General features: G+C 48.1%; 7 protein-coding genes across 7 annotated transcripts; 3 read left to right on the top strand and 4 right to left on the bottom strand.

Annotated features, from left to right (window-relative positions):
* Positions 1-580: 580 nt before the first annotated feature.
* Positions 581-1,300, top strand: PSV08DRAFT_250508 (uncharacterized protein; the record flags this gene model as incomplete). Its single annotated transcript, XM_014221586.1, has 1 exon — positions 581-1,300. One exon carries the CDS (start codon positions 581-583, stop codon positions 1,298-1,300), a length of 720 nt encoding a protein of 239 aa, XP_014077061.1.
* Positions 1,301-1,749: 449 nt separating this feature from the next.
* On the bottom strand, positions 1,750-2,352 carry PSV08DRAFT_186859 (uncharacterized protein; the record flags this gene model as incomplete). The annotated part of the gene is made up of 1 exon (XM_014221587.1): positions 1,750-2,352. The coding sequence occupies one exon, from the start codon at positions 2,350-2,352 to the stop codon at positions 1,750-1,752; it is 603 nt and encodes a 200-aa protein (XP_014077062.1).
* A 1,097-nt stretch (positions 2,353-3,449) lies between these two features.
* Positions 3,450-3,800, bottom strand: PSV08DRAFT_186399 (uncharacterized protein; the record flags this gene model as incomplete). Its single annotated transcript, XM_014221588.1, has 1 exon — positions 3,450-3,800. One exon carries the CDS (start codon positions 3,798-3,800, stop codon positions 3,450-3,452), a length of 351 nt encoding a protein of 116 aa, XP_014077063.1.
* A 732-nt stretch (positions 3,801-4,532) lies between these two features.
* On the bottom strand, positions 4,533-6,418 carry PSV08DRAFT_208213 (uncharacterized protein; the record flags this gene model as incomplete). Its single annotated transcript, XM_066092063.1, has 2 exons — positions 4,533-5,348; positions 5,411-6,418. 2 exons carry the CDS (start codon positions 6,416-6,418, stop codon positions 4,662-4,664), a joined length of 1,695 nt encoding a protein of 564 aa, XP_065948263.1. The 3' UTR covers positions 4,533-4,661.
* A 4,260-nt stretch (positions 6,419-10,678) lies between these two features.
* PSV08DRAFT_364998 (uncharacterized protein) lies at positions 10,679-11,551 on the top strand. The gene is made up of 3 exons (XM_014221590.2): positions 10,679-10,845; positions 10,911-11,240; positions 11,291-11,551. Exons 1-3 carry the CDS (start codon positions 10,706-10,708, stop codon positions 11,307-11,309), a joined length of 489 nt encoding a protein of 162 aa, XP_014077065.1. The 5' UTR covers positions 10,679-10,705; the 3' UTR covers positions 11,310-11,551.
* On the bottom strand, positions 11,549-12,240 carry PSV08DRAFT_354914 (uncharacterized protein; the record flags this gene model as incomplete). The annotated part of the gene is made up of 2 exons (XM_014221591.1): positions 11,549-12,095; positions 12,155-12,240. The coding sequence occupies 2 exons, from the start codon at positions 12,238-12,240 to the stop codon at positions 11,549-11,551; spliced, it is 633 nt and encodes a 210-aa protein (XP_014077066.1).
* Positions 12,241-13,474: 1,234 nt separating this feature from the next.
* PSV08DRAFT_373490 (uncharacterized protein) lies at positions 13,475-14,737 on the top strand (the record flags this gene model as incomplete). The annotated part of the gene is made up of 1 exon (XM_014221592.1): positions 13,475-14,737. The coding sequence occupies one exon, from the start codon at positions 13,475-13,477 to the stop codon at positions 14,735-14,737; it is 1,263 nt and encodes a 420-aa protein (XP_014077067.1).
* Positions 14,738-14,832: the final 95 nt, after the last annotated feature.

Raw genomic sequence — 14,832 nt, 5'->3', positions numbered from 1 at the left:
TGAAAGACGCACTATGCCATGAAGTGATTCAGTGATACAGTCGTCAGCGATTGCGGCTTCACCTCCGAAAGCAGCATTTCACAGAATCAGTCATTGTTAGATCGACGACTGATTAATGACATTGACTATTCTTCAGCAGACATCTAGCACTAAGCCACATTTAGAGAGTGAGACTGTTCAAAACCGTTGCGCAGCTGCGTGTAGGGGTGAAACCGCAATCGCTAATGGCTGTACGTAACAACTGCATTACACTTATCTCTAGTCTTTCTCCAGTTCTTCCATGACAATCATAAAAGAAGAGTTCTTTTGCTGAATTTGAACTGTTGCAGTTGACACAATCACAAAGACATCACACTCAAGGGAGCGCATCATATGATCACGAGCTTCCTGGTAACGTTATCATTTTGAAAGCTAAATGTAGATCACAAAATTCAGCGTAAGAATATTTGTTGTTGAGCTTATGGCGTAAGCGTTCACGCACGTCTTATAAATCTTCCCTTTTTGCTTAAATTTAGTTTTAGAAGTGCAGAACAATCTCGCCATACTTGCTACTATTTGAGGTTGTTTTTTAGCTGCAACTATGCCTCCGGACAGGACTAAGAACAGATGTCCTCCAAAGAACGCACTTCTTAGGGTAAAGGGGCTTGCTCAAAACAGAAATTCTCCACAAGGTTCGCAGATTTCCCACTCTATCTGTGGGATGACTGGGAGCTACCCAACTGGAGAAAACATCTCGCTGAAAAATTTGTACTCGTATATCAAAGACAGAACAAGCGAAAACCATCTGAAGTGCGAGGGTAATCATTATGTGCTTCCACAAGATTGTGTAGCGAGATATTGCTCGCTATGCTGGAAACAACGAGATACGCTAGTGGATAACCAGCATCAGTTTAAAGTTGCGAAGGACGCAAATAGTATCCTTGAAAAGCTCCAATTTGAGGTCAAGCCTACTAGTGGGGTGCCAGGTAAAGCTATGAGAACACTGAAAGCAAAACTCAACGCAGAACACTGTCGCGGGATTTTGAATCGAGCCCTGATGCCCCGAGACAGCATTTTGCTACTTCCGACGTTCAATGTAGATGGAAATAAGGGAAAATATGCGGAAATTCGAGTTGGGCAAACTACACGTCAAATATGCGATGCTGTGGTTTCCTATTATGATGAAAAGTTCAGACACGTACCTACTAATAATGGCCAGCAGCGAGTTTCTGTGCACGGTATTATACCCATTGAAGACTTATGCTCCAATGACACTGAAACATCGTACTATGGGCTATTATGTACAGTTCAACTGAGGTAGATGCAAACGACGGAGTTGTACCTCATGAACCTGCAAGGCTAAGTAGTTAGTCAAGACTTCATCAAGAACTACAACTTTCATTAATAAGACAATATTGAAGCATCTAATTAGTCAAGACTTTATAGTTAATCATAGAATTGCTACTTGGTTTCATGGAAAACAGAATTATATTTTTGTGTATGTTAAGGTCCCAGTCCATTATCTACCGTTAAGACATAATTAGAACAGGCCTAGTTAATTACTTGAGCAATAATATCCCCCTGAGGGGAGAGAAGGTTCTCCAAACTTGTAAATCTCATAATTAACGTTAACATTACTCTATGTTTTCCCTTCTGCAGCTGATATCATCCATTATCACATGGAGAATAACCTTTGCGTTTGGTTCCCCGTGATAAATGCTAAAACTCCCACCGCTCTTCGCTCGCTCAAATTCGGGCTTTTTCTCAAAATTATCGCTTGAAGTAATATTCTGGTAAGTAAGTCTGAAAGAATCGGACGGCGACTTGTGTTGTGGGCGCCTTGAGTTTACGACGCCGATTGGTTATCTCTTTGACTATGTCGTCAGCATCCTTAGCGGGCATTTCGTCAGTGACAACAATGATGTCAATAGGTTTTGTGCTGCAATTTCTCTCATGTTTTTCGAGATAATTTATCAAGATCTCCTTCAGTTGCGGGCCAGTTTCGGGTTGCAGGCCGGTGTGTGTCATGCTGGCAGGTCGAACGGTCTTAAAGATATCTTTGATCTTATTCTCGTCCTTGATATTTTCATGAAGCTCGCATGGTAGCTTGAGGAAAGAGGTGCAAAACCCATTCTCGTTGTGTGGCATAAAGTCTGGTAGAAGAGTTAGAAGAGTTTGAAGAGCCGATTGTGTCTCGAGCATAGAGCTGGGGTCGATCACAAAAATCGTATCAAGTTCGCTGAGGTAGGCGAGAAGGTGATCATCTGAGACCGGATGTTGTTGAGCTGAGCCTAAGGAATTATTCTTAGAACCTGTTCCGGAAGCGGGCTTTTCCAATATAGATGACATAAGCTTTTGCTTCCAAGAAGGCATTTTCGTTAATAACTAGTTGAAAGGAGTGGATACATTTAAACTTATAGATGAGGGTAAATACTGTTCGTGATATAAATACCTTGTCAGCCTCGTAGTGTCTCGCTGGTAGCCTTTTTGGGTGCCAAGTCGTGGCGCAGCCAAGCTCGCATTATTAGGTCCACAGTCCTTGCCTGTTTGTAGACGCAAGCCTCCTGGGCGTAACATTCATCCCTGCGTGCTGGGCCGACCGATGAGTTACGAACTGGTCGGTCCGTTCTGGTGCACAGGAACTTCTGTTACAATAGAATGTATGTTATGTAACACCCATTCTCGTTGCAGGCTAAGTTATGGAACATGAAATTCTTCATTAAAATAGTACAACTTACTACTTTCAGCCACTTCTCTACGCTACCGCGTACCTAAATTTACTGGCATTATACGAGACCCTCCCTAATACTGTGGTTGGATTTGAATATTGTGGTGTAACACGTGACTGGACTGTTGCTATATATTTGGATGTTTGTTCGGAGTAGATAGACACCTTCACTCAATTTCATACTAGCGATTACTTTTCAATTCTCTAATTGTGGGTCGGCCGCTTGATCTACTTGAGCTCGATCATGTACGTGCCACAATATCGAACTATTTCTGACAACTACTGTATCGATAACCATGTATTTCTAAACCTATCTCTCATGTGATTTGCACAGTTGGACGCTGGTTTGCTGCCTTAATATCGTGTGCGGCGTAGTTGGGCAGCTATTTGGCTTGCACCAAGAGCCATCATTGTCTCTTCAGGCGAGGAATTCTTTGTAGAAAATACCCAGAGAGTTAACATTGGCCTGTATCACGTCGGAATAAAGCATGAGACGCATTTGCGCTGGGAGGAATTCGTCGCTGTGGAGATGCTCGTTGATCTAAACTATTGCAGAATGTTTGAAATACAAAATCTAGTTATGTACCGTCATTTGTATTTACTTATCTTGAAGTTGCCCAGTAATATTGACGAATCGCAAAAGAGGCGAGGCTTGGCTTGCTGCAACAAAAACAATATGCATTCGCAGGTGCTTATAGTCTACCTCAAGAGGAGCAGTCTGAATTTCATACTACGTCGTAGACTAGCCAAGAGCACAGCACACAGCGGTGGCGATAACCAAGCCAATTGTCATGCTAAAGTAGGGTATTTTTTGAGAAACAGGCTGACTGCTTTCAGCCGCTGGATTGGGTGTATGGGTTGGCAGCAACCCACTAATACCTGTCAACAGGGCTGTCGGAGCAGCAGTAGCTGCTTCACTGTAAACTGATTGGAGACTGTCGACAACAGAGCTGGCCTGCAACTCTACAGATTTGATAAGAGATTCCAACTCAGGCGGTAATTCCAATCTCTTTGGTGCATTTCCCGAGTGAGTAGTGAGCTGCGCGTTGGACAGCGCGATGAGTAGAGAGCAGAGGACGATTGTATGCTTCATAGCGATACGAGAGAGTGAAGGAATTTGGGATAGTTAGAAGGGTTTGCCACTGCTTGTGTGTAGCAAGATTAGTAGATACAAAGCTTCTATAAGTCTTTGTCCCTAATTGAAAACCAGTAGACTGGATAATAGGTTTGCCCAGGATCGTGAGATGAATAATCATCTGACATAGCTTTTGGCTGCGCTGTAAGTGTGAAGACTAACTAACTATATCATCAAATTGATTTCATCAGCAGTATCCTCCTGTAGCAACAACCAAGACTTAGAGATAACTTACATACGTTCAATTCCATCCCCATTTTCCGCACCTGGTTTTCCAAAAAATGCATCTTTCAAGTTGAGCCTATAGATCTTGGGGTTTCGGATCTATGTGTGTAACTTTAGAATTGTTTATTCATATTACGTTTCTAGCCACATCAATGCTAGTTCCTGGAATATTTCGTGGAATGACTCATACGTCCTCCAATTGAACAGGAAGCAGCTCTTCAACGTCCAATAACATTTAGCGGATGTTATGCTCTCACGTCAATATTATGTATATTTAATTCACGAGTTAGTTAACTAACTAAAGTTAGTCATTAAACTTTTTAGCCAATTGGTTAGTCACCTTTTTGGGCAGCGTTACGACAACAACACCTACTATCTTTGTAATACCGGATATTCCTCCAGCTTCATATGGGAAGAAAAATTATGGGTGCTGCGTGACGGTCATATGTAGAAGAAAAGTTTCAGACAATCAGTTATCAAATTAGTAGTTTCTTCAGAAAAGCACTAGTTACCTAACTAGAATATTAATAAACAACAACGCAAGCATCATGTACACCCGATTGGGCTAGAAATGGCGAAAGCGCATATATGATCCTAAGGCTGGGAGTTGACCACAAGTGGACCTGCCAGTGTAGCCGCTGTCAGATCCGCAATGCTAGTCAGTCCTTCCTGCGCTGTCAGGACTGCAAAGGCGGTGCCTGATAAGCTATCTGGTACCATAGTATCACCAACCCCCTCGTTCAACAAGTCCAGTGGAGTGAATATAGGCTGGGCGACCTGATTTACCCAAGCTACGAATGCTCGCCTCCCTACTTGATCAAGGGCATACCCAGCAGCGGCACCCCACTCTACACTGACTTTGGCACCGGGCTGGACATGAGCAAATGTATGATTGTTAATCGTGAGCTTCGGCAATATAGGTAGCGGCAGCTGTACGCTGCAAGAGCCTGGCTGGGAATACTGCAGCGCGATGTTGTAGGCCCAGGCTGGAGTCGCCGGCGTATCGAAAGACTGTGCACTCGCATTGTGGTGTGTGTGGTCACTGAGGAGCGCTATATGCTTCGCTTCTACACTCGCAATACTCGATAGCAAAATGGCGACTGGTCGCTCCGCTGCCTCAGCCATAGACATGAATACGCCGAGGTTGATGGATTTTAGTGTAACCATGAGGAAGCTGAGCTCAGTTATGTTTTTGGGCAAGTCGTATTGGCAGGATGGCACGTCTATGTTTCCAGACTGGAGAAGCAGCATTCGTAGCGTCTTCAACTGCGTCTGTTCTTGCTGTTTGGGGTGTACACGTCAGCAGGGATCCTGTAGCGAAAGGAATAGGCAAAGTGACTTACCACAGCAATGTCTGCCACTAGACTGGCCAGGCCCTCTCGTTCCTGTCTCGCGGTCAGTGAACTCAGTTCCGCTATCCTACTCTCATTGAACGTCCAAACACCCAGATTCTTCAGGAAAAGCGCCAGTTTAAGCGCGTCAATAGATAGTGGAGGCAAGCTGATTGTGCCATTCTGCTGGCTGGCGCCCACTCCTAACAGTGATCCTGTAGGTCTGTAGAGTCCGGCAGAAGCAGAGGCCTGTGTACTCGCTAGAAAAGTAGGTAGGCTTCCGAGACCTGTCGGAGTGGGTGTGTTGCCGCCGGGCGAGAGCTCTACGAGGCTGCTCACTTCAGGGGGATTACTCGTAGCGACTGTGGCAATAGGAGCACCAGATCCTCCGATGCTAGCGGAAGAGGCAGCACCGCTGACGAGTTGACTACCATCACTTGCACTAAGACTTGTGACGGATTGATCGTTGCTAATTATGCCATTTCCACTTGGGCTCACAGTAGGCTGTCGGGAGCTCACAAGCGAGCCATCACTGCTGTCTACAGCCGAATTTGAAACTGTGGTGGTGGCGGAAGTGCTGGTCTCTAGTATGGAGCCCATAGCCTGCGTTCCATCACTCGCCGTGGTGACAGTAGAGCCAGAGACGCTCACGCTTAGGGTGAGAGCAGAACTAATGGATCCGGAAGCGCTACCTGTGCCAGTGCCCGTCTCGTCCGGAAGAGGCGATGCGTCTGTGAGACGTGATATGGTCACCGAGTTTGCAGATCCACCAGGAATGCCTGTAGGTGATTCCATTGCGCACATGGTCAAGGTCAGGGGAGCAGTAGTGAGTGTCATGCTGCCGTACATCATCGTGACAGAGGGCTGCAGACTGTTTGTAGAAAAAGGAGCCCCTGACTTGGGAAAGCAATACTGCTCCATGATGGACGCTGCAGATGCATCACCAGACTGGGCTTCACTACGACCCCACAGAGCGCTAAAAGCAAGCAGGGCAGCCGATTTGATCATGGTAAGGTGCATTATGAGCTTGCGTGCTTCGCCAGGAATGACAACACGCTCATATAGCTGGCCCTGTGCCTGCAATCATCTCTGCATGCATCAGCTATTTGATGATAGATGACAGCCATGCGTAATTCTCGCCCAGGCCCATGTCGCTTACAGATGATGGAGGCAACCTGCAGCCTGGAAGCAGGATGCGCATAGCTTACCAGAGAAGCGCGTCGATCGACCGTGCCGCACAGCGCGTCATCCATTAGTATATGCCACCTGGAACTTATACTGGTGATGACACCCCAAACCAGGCATTGTCCCCTTGGATGTTGTTGATGCGGCGTGAGCATCGTATCCGTGCGGAGTAAAGAGACATGAGCAGCCGACGAGACGACGCATCTGAACACCTCAAACCTTTTTCGCGCAAAGTCGTAGAGGTCTTTAGGAAGCTGTAAGAATAGATGATCAGCAGTCGGCATAAATCGCTTGCACGAACCATGGTTTTTGCATAAAGATGACACCTGTTTTGCCTTGTAGGCATTCCTTCTGCGCATGTCGCGTACTTTATCCTTTTCGGGATGTAATATTTGCTTCTCGCTGGGCTAGTTTGCAAAGATTTGGCTATGAATCGGCTGCTAAAAGCCGAAGAGATGTATGTTATGCAAAGAATGGCACGGCTGGTCTGAAAGCGCATTGCTAGTGGGAAGCGCCTGTGGAGAAATGTTCAGTCGCGAATGTTAAGGGACAACCCCAAATCTAGCAGATGACAAAGACGGGTAGATGACACTAACGTGCGGGATCAGTAAGCTGGGCAGATCAGTAAGCTGGGCACCCCACCAAACTTCACGCGAGGTTCTGCGCAATTGAGCCACAACAACGCAATAGATATAGATAAAAATAAGAGATATAGTTTATTATACAGCTCTACATGAAGTGCGAGTGTGTCCTTGAATATGGCACTTCGTACACGTCGGCGGCGCGCGCTAACGTCGCTCACCACCATGGCTCTGGCTAGCCTCTATTACCACCTTTTCTGCCTCTGCAATAAGCTGCTGAGCCTGCTGTACCTGGAGTACCCCACTAGAAGCAATATATTGACGCTGTTGATCTTGCTTTTGTCGCTGACGCTGGACTTCTGCACGTAGCTTCTTATTCTCCTCTGCAAGTATTGTTGCTGATTGCATTGCAAGCTGAGCGCTTTTCGCGAGCTGGCGTATTGCAATACTCGTTGGACTCTCTGGCTGCCGGCGTAGTCGCTCTTGGAGATAGCGTACCTGCTGCTGAAGCTCTACTACTGTATGTGGTGTCTCTGTCTGCGTTGCTGCCTGCGCTGTGGCGTTATTATCTGTAGTTGTCTGTGGTGGAGATGGTGTTCTAGCTACTGTGAGCGACGATAGAACGCGATCTGGATAAGGAGGGACAAGGCCTGTCGCTAGAAAGCCTGCCTGGATATTCTGCTGCGTGAAAACTGTCTGCCGGATCCGTGTGTAGGCCGCAAGGAAGTCTATCTTGTCAACGTGGTAGACCCCATGGCGGGCGAGCTCCTCAACCTCGCGTCCGTACGCGCGCTTAAGAGGAGAGTAGCAGCTCACGTCTAGTGGCTAGAGGAGGTGAGAGGTGTGGGGTGGCATACAGAGAGTGATAATCTTGTTCTCTGTACAGTACTGGTCGAACTCTGGCGTTGCGTGGCTACTATGGCCGTTAAGAATAAGAAGCTGATAGACTCTAGCTGTACGAGCCGCTGTACGCTGGTTAAAGTGCTTTACCCACTCTACACCAAGCTGATCAGTCGTCCATCCATTGTCTGAGACGGCGATAGTCCAGTCTAGTGGGAGGTTGCGATACCAGCTACTCTGGTGGACCTTGCCAGACAGTATCATGAACGGTGGTAGAGACCAGCCAGACGCGTTAACGCACTCGATCGCTGTAACCCACTCACGATTGCCTGGCTGTACGACGACTGCCCTACCAACTCTATCAGAGCTAGCCACGACTTTTGACGTGCTAGCGACGCCCATCGCGAACCCAGTCTCGTCAAAGTTGTAGATATCCTGGTCTAGCACGCCGTACGTCTAGCGCGTCTCCTCTACTAGCTTAAACCACGCTATGATTATAGCAGGATCTTCGTACTGGGCGCGCTAGCTATTAAGCCTTCTACTCCACTTTGTCTGAAGCTCTGGCTGGCTCTAGATAAAGCGCGACACCCATTTCTTGCCTACGGGTGTAGAAGGTGGATCTTGGCCACGCGCGGCGAGTAACGCGTCTGCCATCCGTCGTACGTCAATAATATAGGGTGGAAAACCACGTTGATCAAGGTCTAGGATCCACTATACGAGAGACTGCTCTTCAATAAGCGATAGCTTACGGTTAACAGACCGTAGCTCTAGTCGTGGTTAAGTACTATGAACGCGAGTATATAGTGTTGATTGCGGCACATCATACGCTTTTGCAAGAGCGCGGATAGATTGTTTTAGATTGTTACGGTAAGACGCGATAGCAAGACTTATTCTACATTCACGAGAAGTCTGTATAGAACGTTGTTGTCGCGGCATTGTGCTGGTTGTGGAGAGCGTTGGGTGAAGTTTGGTGGGGTGCCCAGCTTACTGATCCCGCACGTTACAAGGGTCTCAGAAGACGTCCTTCCTCACGTCTAGAACAAGGGGTCGGCCTAAGTGATGGTCAAATGGGCTGTTTGCGCGCTTCGGTGATTCCTATCCGCCTCAGCATTATGACTCTCTCCGCTTCTGTTGCTTTGCGGTTAGCGACTCACGGAAGCACCTAGCCTGGTATTGGGGTTTGTGCAGGAACTGCAAGCATGCGGCGCAGCATCCTGATGACAGTGATGGTTATCAGTTATGAAGGTAATACGAAGCATGCACGGGGCTGAAAGGGACAACCTCGGCGTATTAGCGCGTCTACTCTGCCATTTGGTCCAGGACAGGCAAGTGTGAAGACATCGCCACATGCCAGGCCCATATTTCATCTTATTTTCATGGCATGTCAGTGGCGGGACTAGCGCGCGGCCCCGGAACTGCCGAGGCGATGTGCCCCCGGACCTCGAGGTGCAGTAGAGGCTGCCCGCTTGTCCCTGAGGGGTAGAGTTGCCAAGACCCCATGCAAAATTTACTCCGCCCGTTTGCAGGATATTTTTCTGTTAGGGAATTTCCTCGGTACCGACACGATGGTTGCGCGACACCTAGCACACGGACTGCACACAACCGAGCCAGATCGGCTCGAGTGCAGTATCAACGCTCGATCGTGCGAAACTGTGCCGCAAAGATGCAGAAAACGATGCGACGGCGACCCCGGATGGTGCAAAGGAGCTTTCGTCATAGTCTACAACTGCCTTGAACGAAAAGCCGAAAAGCCGAGAAGCCGAAATGCCTAATCGATAGACTCGCTCTAATTACGAGCAGGGTCTGACATAAGGAGTGCTGTGCGGAGTACTCAGTCAACAGTGATGAGCCCATCGCTATACCGGACTAATGTGGCCGACGTTGACTTCGCGCAAGCAGGGCGTTTGGCAGATTACTACTACCCAGCTCCTGTGCGCGGCAAACGCCCATGACACAATCTCCCTGATCGACGCTGTCCACGTGACCGTCTATGCATGCGGGCATGTGCAGGGACGTGGGTCTACACAACAAGGTACTGTGAGTGGACATGTCACGTAGTGTTTATCTGAACCCAAGGATTAATCCCACGCAGGCTGCCCACGTAGGCACGACCTGCATTAGGTGGTAGAAATCCCGGAAGCAGCGGTCCGGAGAGCCTGTGCGGGGCTTTGGCTCTGCTCCTCCTGAGTATACGTGAAAACCTCGTTGCTTGTAGTGGGCAAACTGCAGCGCCTGCTAAAAAACGGATACTCCTGTGGTGGTATGTTTTCCGAGTCAACAAAAAACCCCAGACTGTTTGCCGATGCGTATCCACCCCCACTGCCACCAGTAAAGCCATGCTCTCATTACCGCCGAGCACATTGTGAACGTGAAGCTGACGCTCCGTTCATAGATGCAATAGCTCAGCATTCTTGTAAGGAGCCTGCTCCAGCGCCTTTCTCCATGTGTCATCCTTAAAGGTTAGTGATATAGATGACTGTAATGCACATTGCATGTCCCCTCTCTTCTAGACCCTCCCCTTTGTTGTATGGAGATCCACTATTGAGCGTGCCGTCGTACCCACATTGCGCCCTAATATTCCCGGTGCAGAGAAAGGCGCCCGATATGGTGCGACGGCACAGCCGACGCGACAAGGGTGACAGCACAAATATCCAGCTTCCATGCTGTTCAGTCATCGTCTTCGCTGTTGTCAGATACCACCATGGAGCAATACCAGTCTGACCCCTATGCCGCCATCTTGGGTCCTTATTCTGACAACGCATTTATGGATAGCAATACCGGTATTGATCCACAGGTCTCCCCTATGGGCGCCAACCATAATGGCACAGCACATCCATCAGGGTAAGCAGCGCATCTGTCGTCAATTTAAAATACAGATTCAGGGATAGTAGCTAACTCTTTTTCAGCAATCCGCCGAGGAATGACGCGCCAAATGCGAGCACAGACGAATCATTTATGATGTTGCTGAAGCAACTCGTACAACTGATTATTGAATCCAGAAAGGAGATCAAGGAAGTAAACGAAAAGCTGCAGACAATTCAGCAAGATTTAAGAAGAAGAGAAGAGTTAGAGCGGTCAAAGAGGTCACAGGAGAATGCAAGAAAGCACGGAATGGAACCACCACCAAGAAACAGACCCCTCTATCGCGGCCCATATCACCCAGATAGGTCTCGTATGCTTTTTCCACCTCAGAATTCTGCACCCTATCCCCCTTTTACTCAATCAGAACAGGAATGGTACGTTCACGTCGCTTAGACTGGCATTTAGTCCACTGAATTCCGATCAGGGAGAACGACTTTTACTAGAAGCATCATATGTATATCTTATACATGGTTACAAAAGTCACAGTCATTGGCATGAAAATCCAATGTCGCGCATGGCTCTGTCGCTACTGGTCACTGTGATAGTGATAACACACAGAAAAGGTTTCTATACGTCAGCCTCAGCGAGCGGGCAGGTGATGCACATAGGGCATAAAACATAATGATTATTAAACCGCTGGTTAGGCAACATCTATAAAGGCAAATTCGATTTATTACAGAGTTCAGATTACCTGTCCCATGGCTCTCTCCACTTGTGCACTGAGATGCTTGATTTCTGCTTGAATTATGTGCTGGGCACGGTACCTATACACCTGCGCACTGAGTGAGCTAATCACATCCGCCCGCATATTATGCGCTTTGATAAAGTCTCTGGCCGACTGATGCGGATTATAATGGATGCTTGGCTCAATAGATGCACCTTGTTCCGTAGCAGTTTGCCGTGGTTGGTGCACCCGGTCGACGAGACCTTTGAGCTTAAGTTCGACGTGCGCAATCGGATCTTTTAAAGATTGCCGAACGGATGCGTCTTCGACACTGACTAGGAGCTCCTCAATAGCGTGGTCGATACCAGCCACGCGCTCCAACGGAGTAGGTGTTAGACTGATTGAATCTGGTTCTCTGCTCTCGTCTTGAACATCCTCGGCCACGGCTTCTTCTACGCTTGCCTCTAGAGGTCCGACTGCATTCGACACTTCTTCTTCCACATTTTCCCTCATCGTGCTGCCTGAAGGCGAAGCATGGGGAGCCAGTCTCTGCATCCTTAGCTTCCTGCGTTAAAGTCAGAAGGCTCTTGAGCCATACTTAGTAGCGTTACACTAAGAACATACTCTCTATATTTTTGCTGTGCTATTCTATTGCACTTTCTACGTGCTTCTTTAGCTTGGGATACGGTTTTGTACTTCCGGTTCGCCATCAGTAGGATGTTGAGTAGCCCATCGTAGTGCGACGTTGACGCATGTGATAAATGCCACAACCTCGCAGAGTAGACTAGATGTGAGGTGAAAATCCGAGGCTATCATCATTCTAAACGTAAGCATTCTGTATCAGTATTGCACTGCGAATCGCACTCTAGGAATGCTCAAGTGAAGTGGGTCCCTAGAATCACCGCGGTGGGTCATGATATGGTCAGAAATATGATGCACGAGAACATGCTGAGCCGTAAGCATAATCAGGTTGAGCCGCGACCACGGTGTGGATCCTAAGTATAGTGGGTCTTGATGCTTGGTATGCCCATAGTGGATCTTAACGTCCCGCTGGTTTGGACGACGCTAGTAAGTAGGATAAGCACAGACACTGGCAACAGTCTCCGCAGGTTCCGTTCGTCACAAAGAGCCAGCGACAGTGCATGCCGGATACAAGCGCTTCACTGCCGGACTCATAATTCACCGAACGTTCGTACGGCCGTGTCTTCCCTGTTCGGCACTGCTTCACAAGAGCAGCCCCAAGAAAATTGTTTACCCTGCATTGATGATTTTTCGGCTGCAGTCTGTGCCTTGTCGTTTCGATGACGTATACATGACTTCCGTGCATGGTTTGGCCGCATTCTTCCGAATAGTTCAGTGTATCTAATTACTCAAATTAATGAACTACCAACGGTAGAGCCTTTGGTATAAGATTGTTACAGAAGGTGCATAGGATCCCATGCATCTACAGCGTGGACAGTATATATCCTGAAAGTGACCAAATGTTGCATAGCACCGCACAGAGGCCACAAAGAGCTCTGATGCGAAATATTTTTGGCCATGTGCTAGGGTACTACAGAGAGGCGACATCAAGCGACTGTTCGACAGGGCGCTGTCAACCCTGCGGTTCGTGAATCTCTGCTATGCTGATGCTTGAAGCTCACATCGTGTCTTTCATGTCCATCTCCACGCACGTGTCAGCATGCTATGTGAGCGGAAGCGGTCCACTGGGAAATGGCGACTAGATAGTTTACTACCCCGAAAACTGTCAGCTTTGTAGAAGCACGCTGACCGACCCAAAATCATCCGACCTTGTAAACTTTTGACACTGTGCAGTAGCCTTATTATAAGGCTCGTCTTCTTCGTGTGTTACCCTTCGCCTAAGCACTTTTACCACGCTGTGTCGCGCGTTGCATTGGGTCACATCATTCAAATATTCCATTCATACCACTACAAGATCCAACCATGTCTACCCAATTTCAAAGCCGATCACGATCCCGATTCCGATATGAGTCGCCTCCCCCAACTCGTACGATGACCCATCGGCTCGAACAGCTTGGACAACACGTTTTGTGGGCTTTGGAGGATATGCTTGAGGAGATATCAACTATGCACCGAATTCTTCTCTGTTATCTCGTGATTGTCGGCATGGTTATTGAGTGGTTGAGACAAGACCATGCAGACACCCTTCTCTCTATTTTGTTAGGAATGGTCCAGCTTGCCGTAGTAATCGACTCCATTTTGATCGTTACGCATCATCTCATGCGTCTAGCGGTATCAAATCGGACGCTGGCAATCATTGTATCACAAATGCCTTTCGTTACCGGCCCGCTTGCTGAGTTTGAGCTTACCAGGCTGATGCTCACGGGGAACTCGGCTACAACAGCCAACACATTCCTGGTTGGATGTGTTTATGCCAAGCCTTTGGCAGCAGGCGCGCTTTGTCTCGCCCTTCACAACCTACACACCGGAGGACCCGGGATGCAGCCATACTCCAATCGTCTGATGGATGTGTCCAAGGTTTTCCTACGGAGTGGGGCTTTGATAGTGCTTTCCACTCATGGAATTAAGCTTGACTCGCTACCAGGGCTAATGGCTGCGGCAGGGGACAGCCCGTGGCTATCTCGGGGAGTTCCTGTCCTCCTTCTCCTATCCATCGGTTTCACTTGCTACTTTTGGTACTGGCACGCTGAAAAATATCGAGACATAGTGAGCAAGAGGTACAACACTCACAGTGACAGTGAGTGGTTAGTACTGCTAGTCTGCTTGGTGGCGCTGAAGCTATTCGCCGCTCATCTGGTGCACAGAGTATGGAAACAGATGGAAAGTGCGGCATGGACGGCAGAACAAGACACTGGCTCTGTAGTACAGTTCGCCATTCTCCCTCTCGCGGTGACTGTCGTGGACCACCTTGCGGATATCAGCGTTTCCTACCGTGGGGACATGTATTGGCCTTGGGCAAGTCTTTGTCAGTCGTCACTGCAGACGCTTTTTTTCATCAGGCCATTGTTCATGCTTGCCGGCCACGATATAGACCCTCAGAGTGGTCGAATCGGTATTGCGCTGTGCTTTCTCGGCATTGCGTTGTGGCTGTCGGTACCATCTCACTCACGTAAGTCCTCGTTACAAGACAACAGTAAAGCAACTCACAACCGTAGGGTTTCTCAAAGGATGCGTTCCCCTTCTTATGTACTCTGCGCTATTGGCTGCGTGTCTCAGTCACCCTGACTATTTTAAATCATATATATTGTAGTATTGGGTGGTGTGAGCAGTGACGGAAGGTAGAGCTGGATTCAAGGCAAAGCAGCCTATCACCCTTATGT

Source organism: Bipolaris maydis, assembly GCF_028858645.1.
Source record: "Bipolaris maydis strain C4 unplaced genomic scaffold PSV08scaffold_13, whole genome shotgun sequence".
Taxonomy (NCBI): domain Eukaryota; kingdom Fungi; phylum Ascomycota; class Dothideomycetes; order Pleosporales; family Pleosporaceae; genus Bipolaris; species Bipolaris maydis.
Note: the sequence above shows the minus strand (reverse complement) of the source record. Positions and strands in the feature narration are given on the sequence as shown.

What these genes read in the sequence shown, in the direction of transcription:
- PSV08DRAFT_364998 (XM_014221590.2), top strand. Translation starts at nt 10,706, where the DNA reads ATGGAGCAATACCAGTCTGACCCCTATGCCGCCATCTTGGGTCCTTAT. An exon ending in GGCACAGCACATCCATCAGG is followed by an intron (nt 10,846 to 10,910) that starts GTAAGCAGCGCA and finishes ACTCTTTTTCAG; the next exon opens with CAATCCGCCGAGGAATGACG.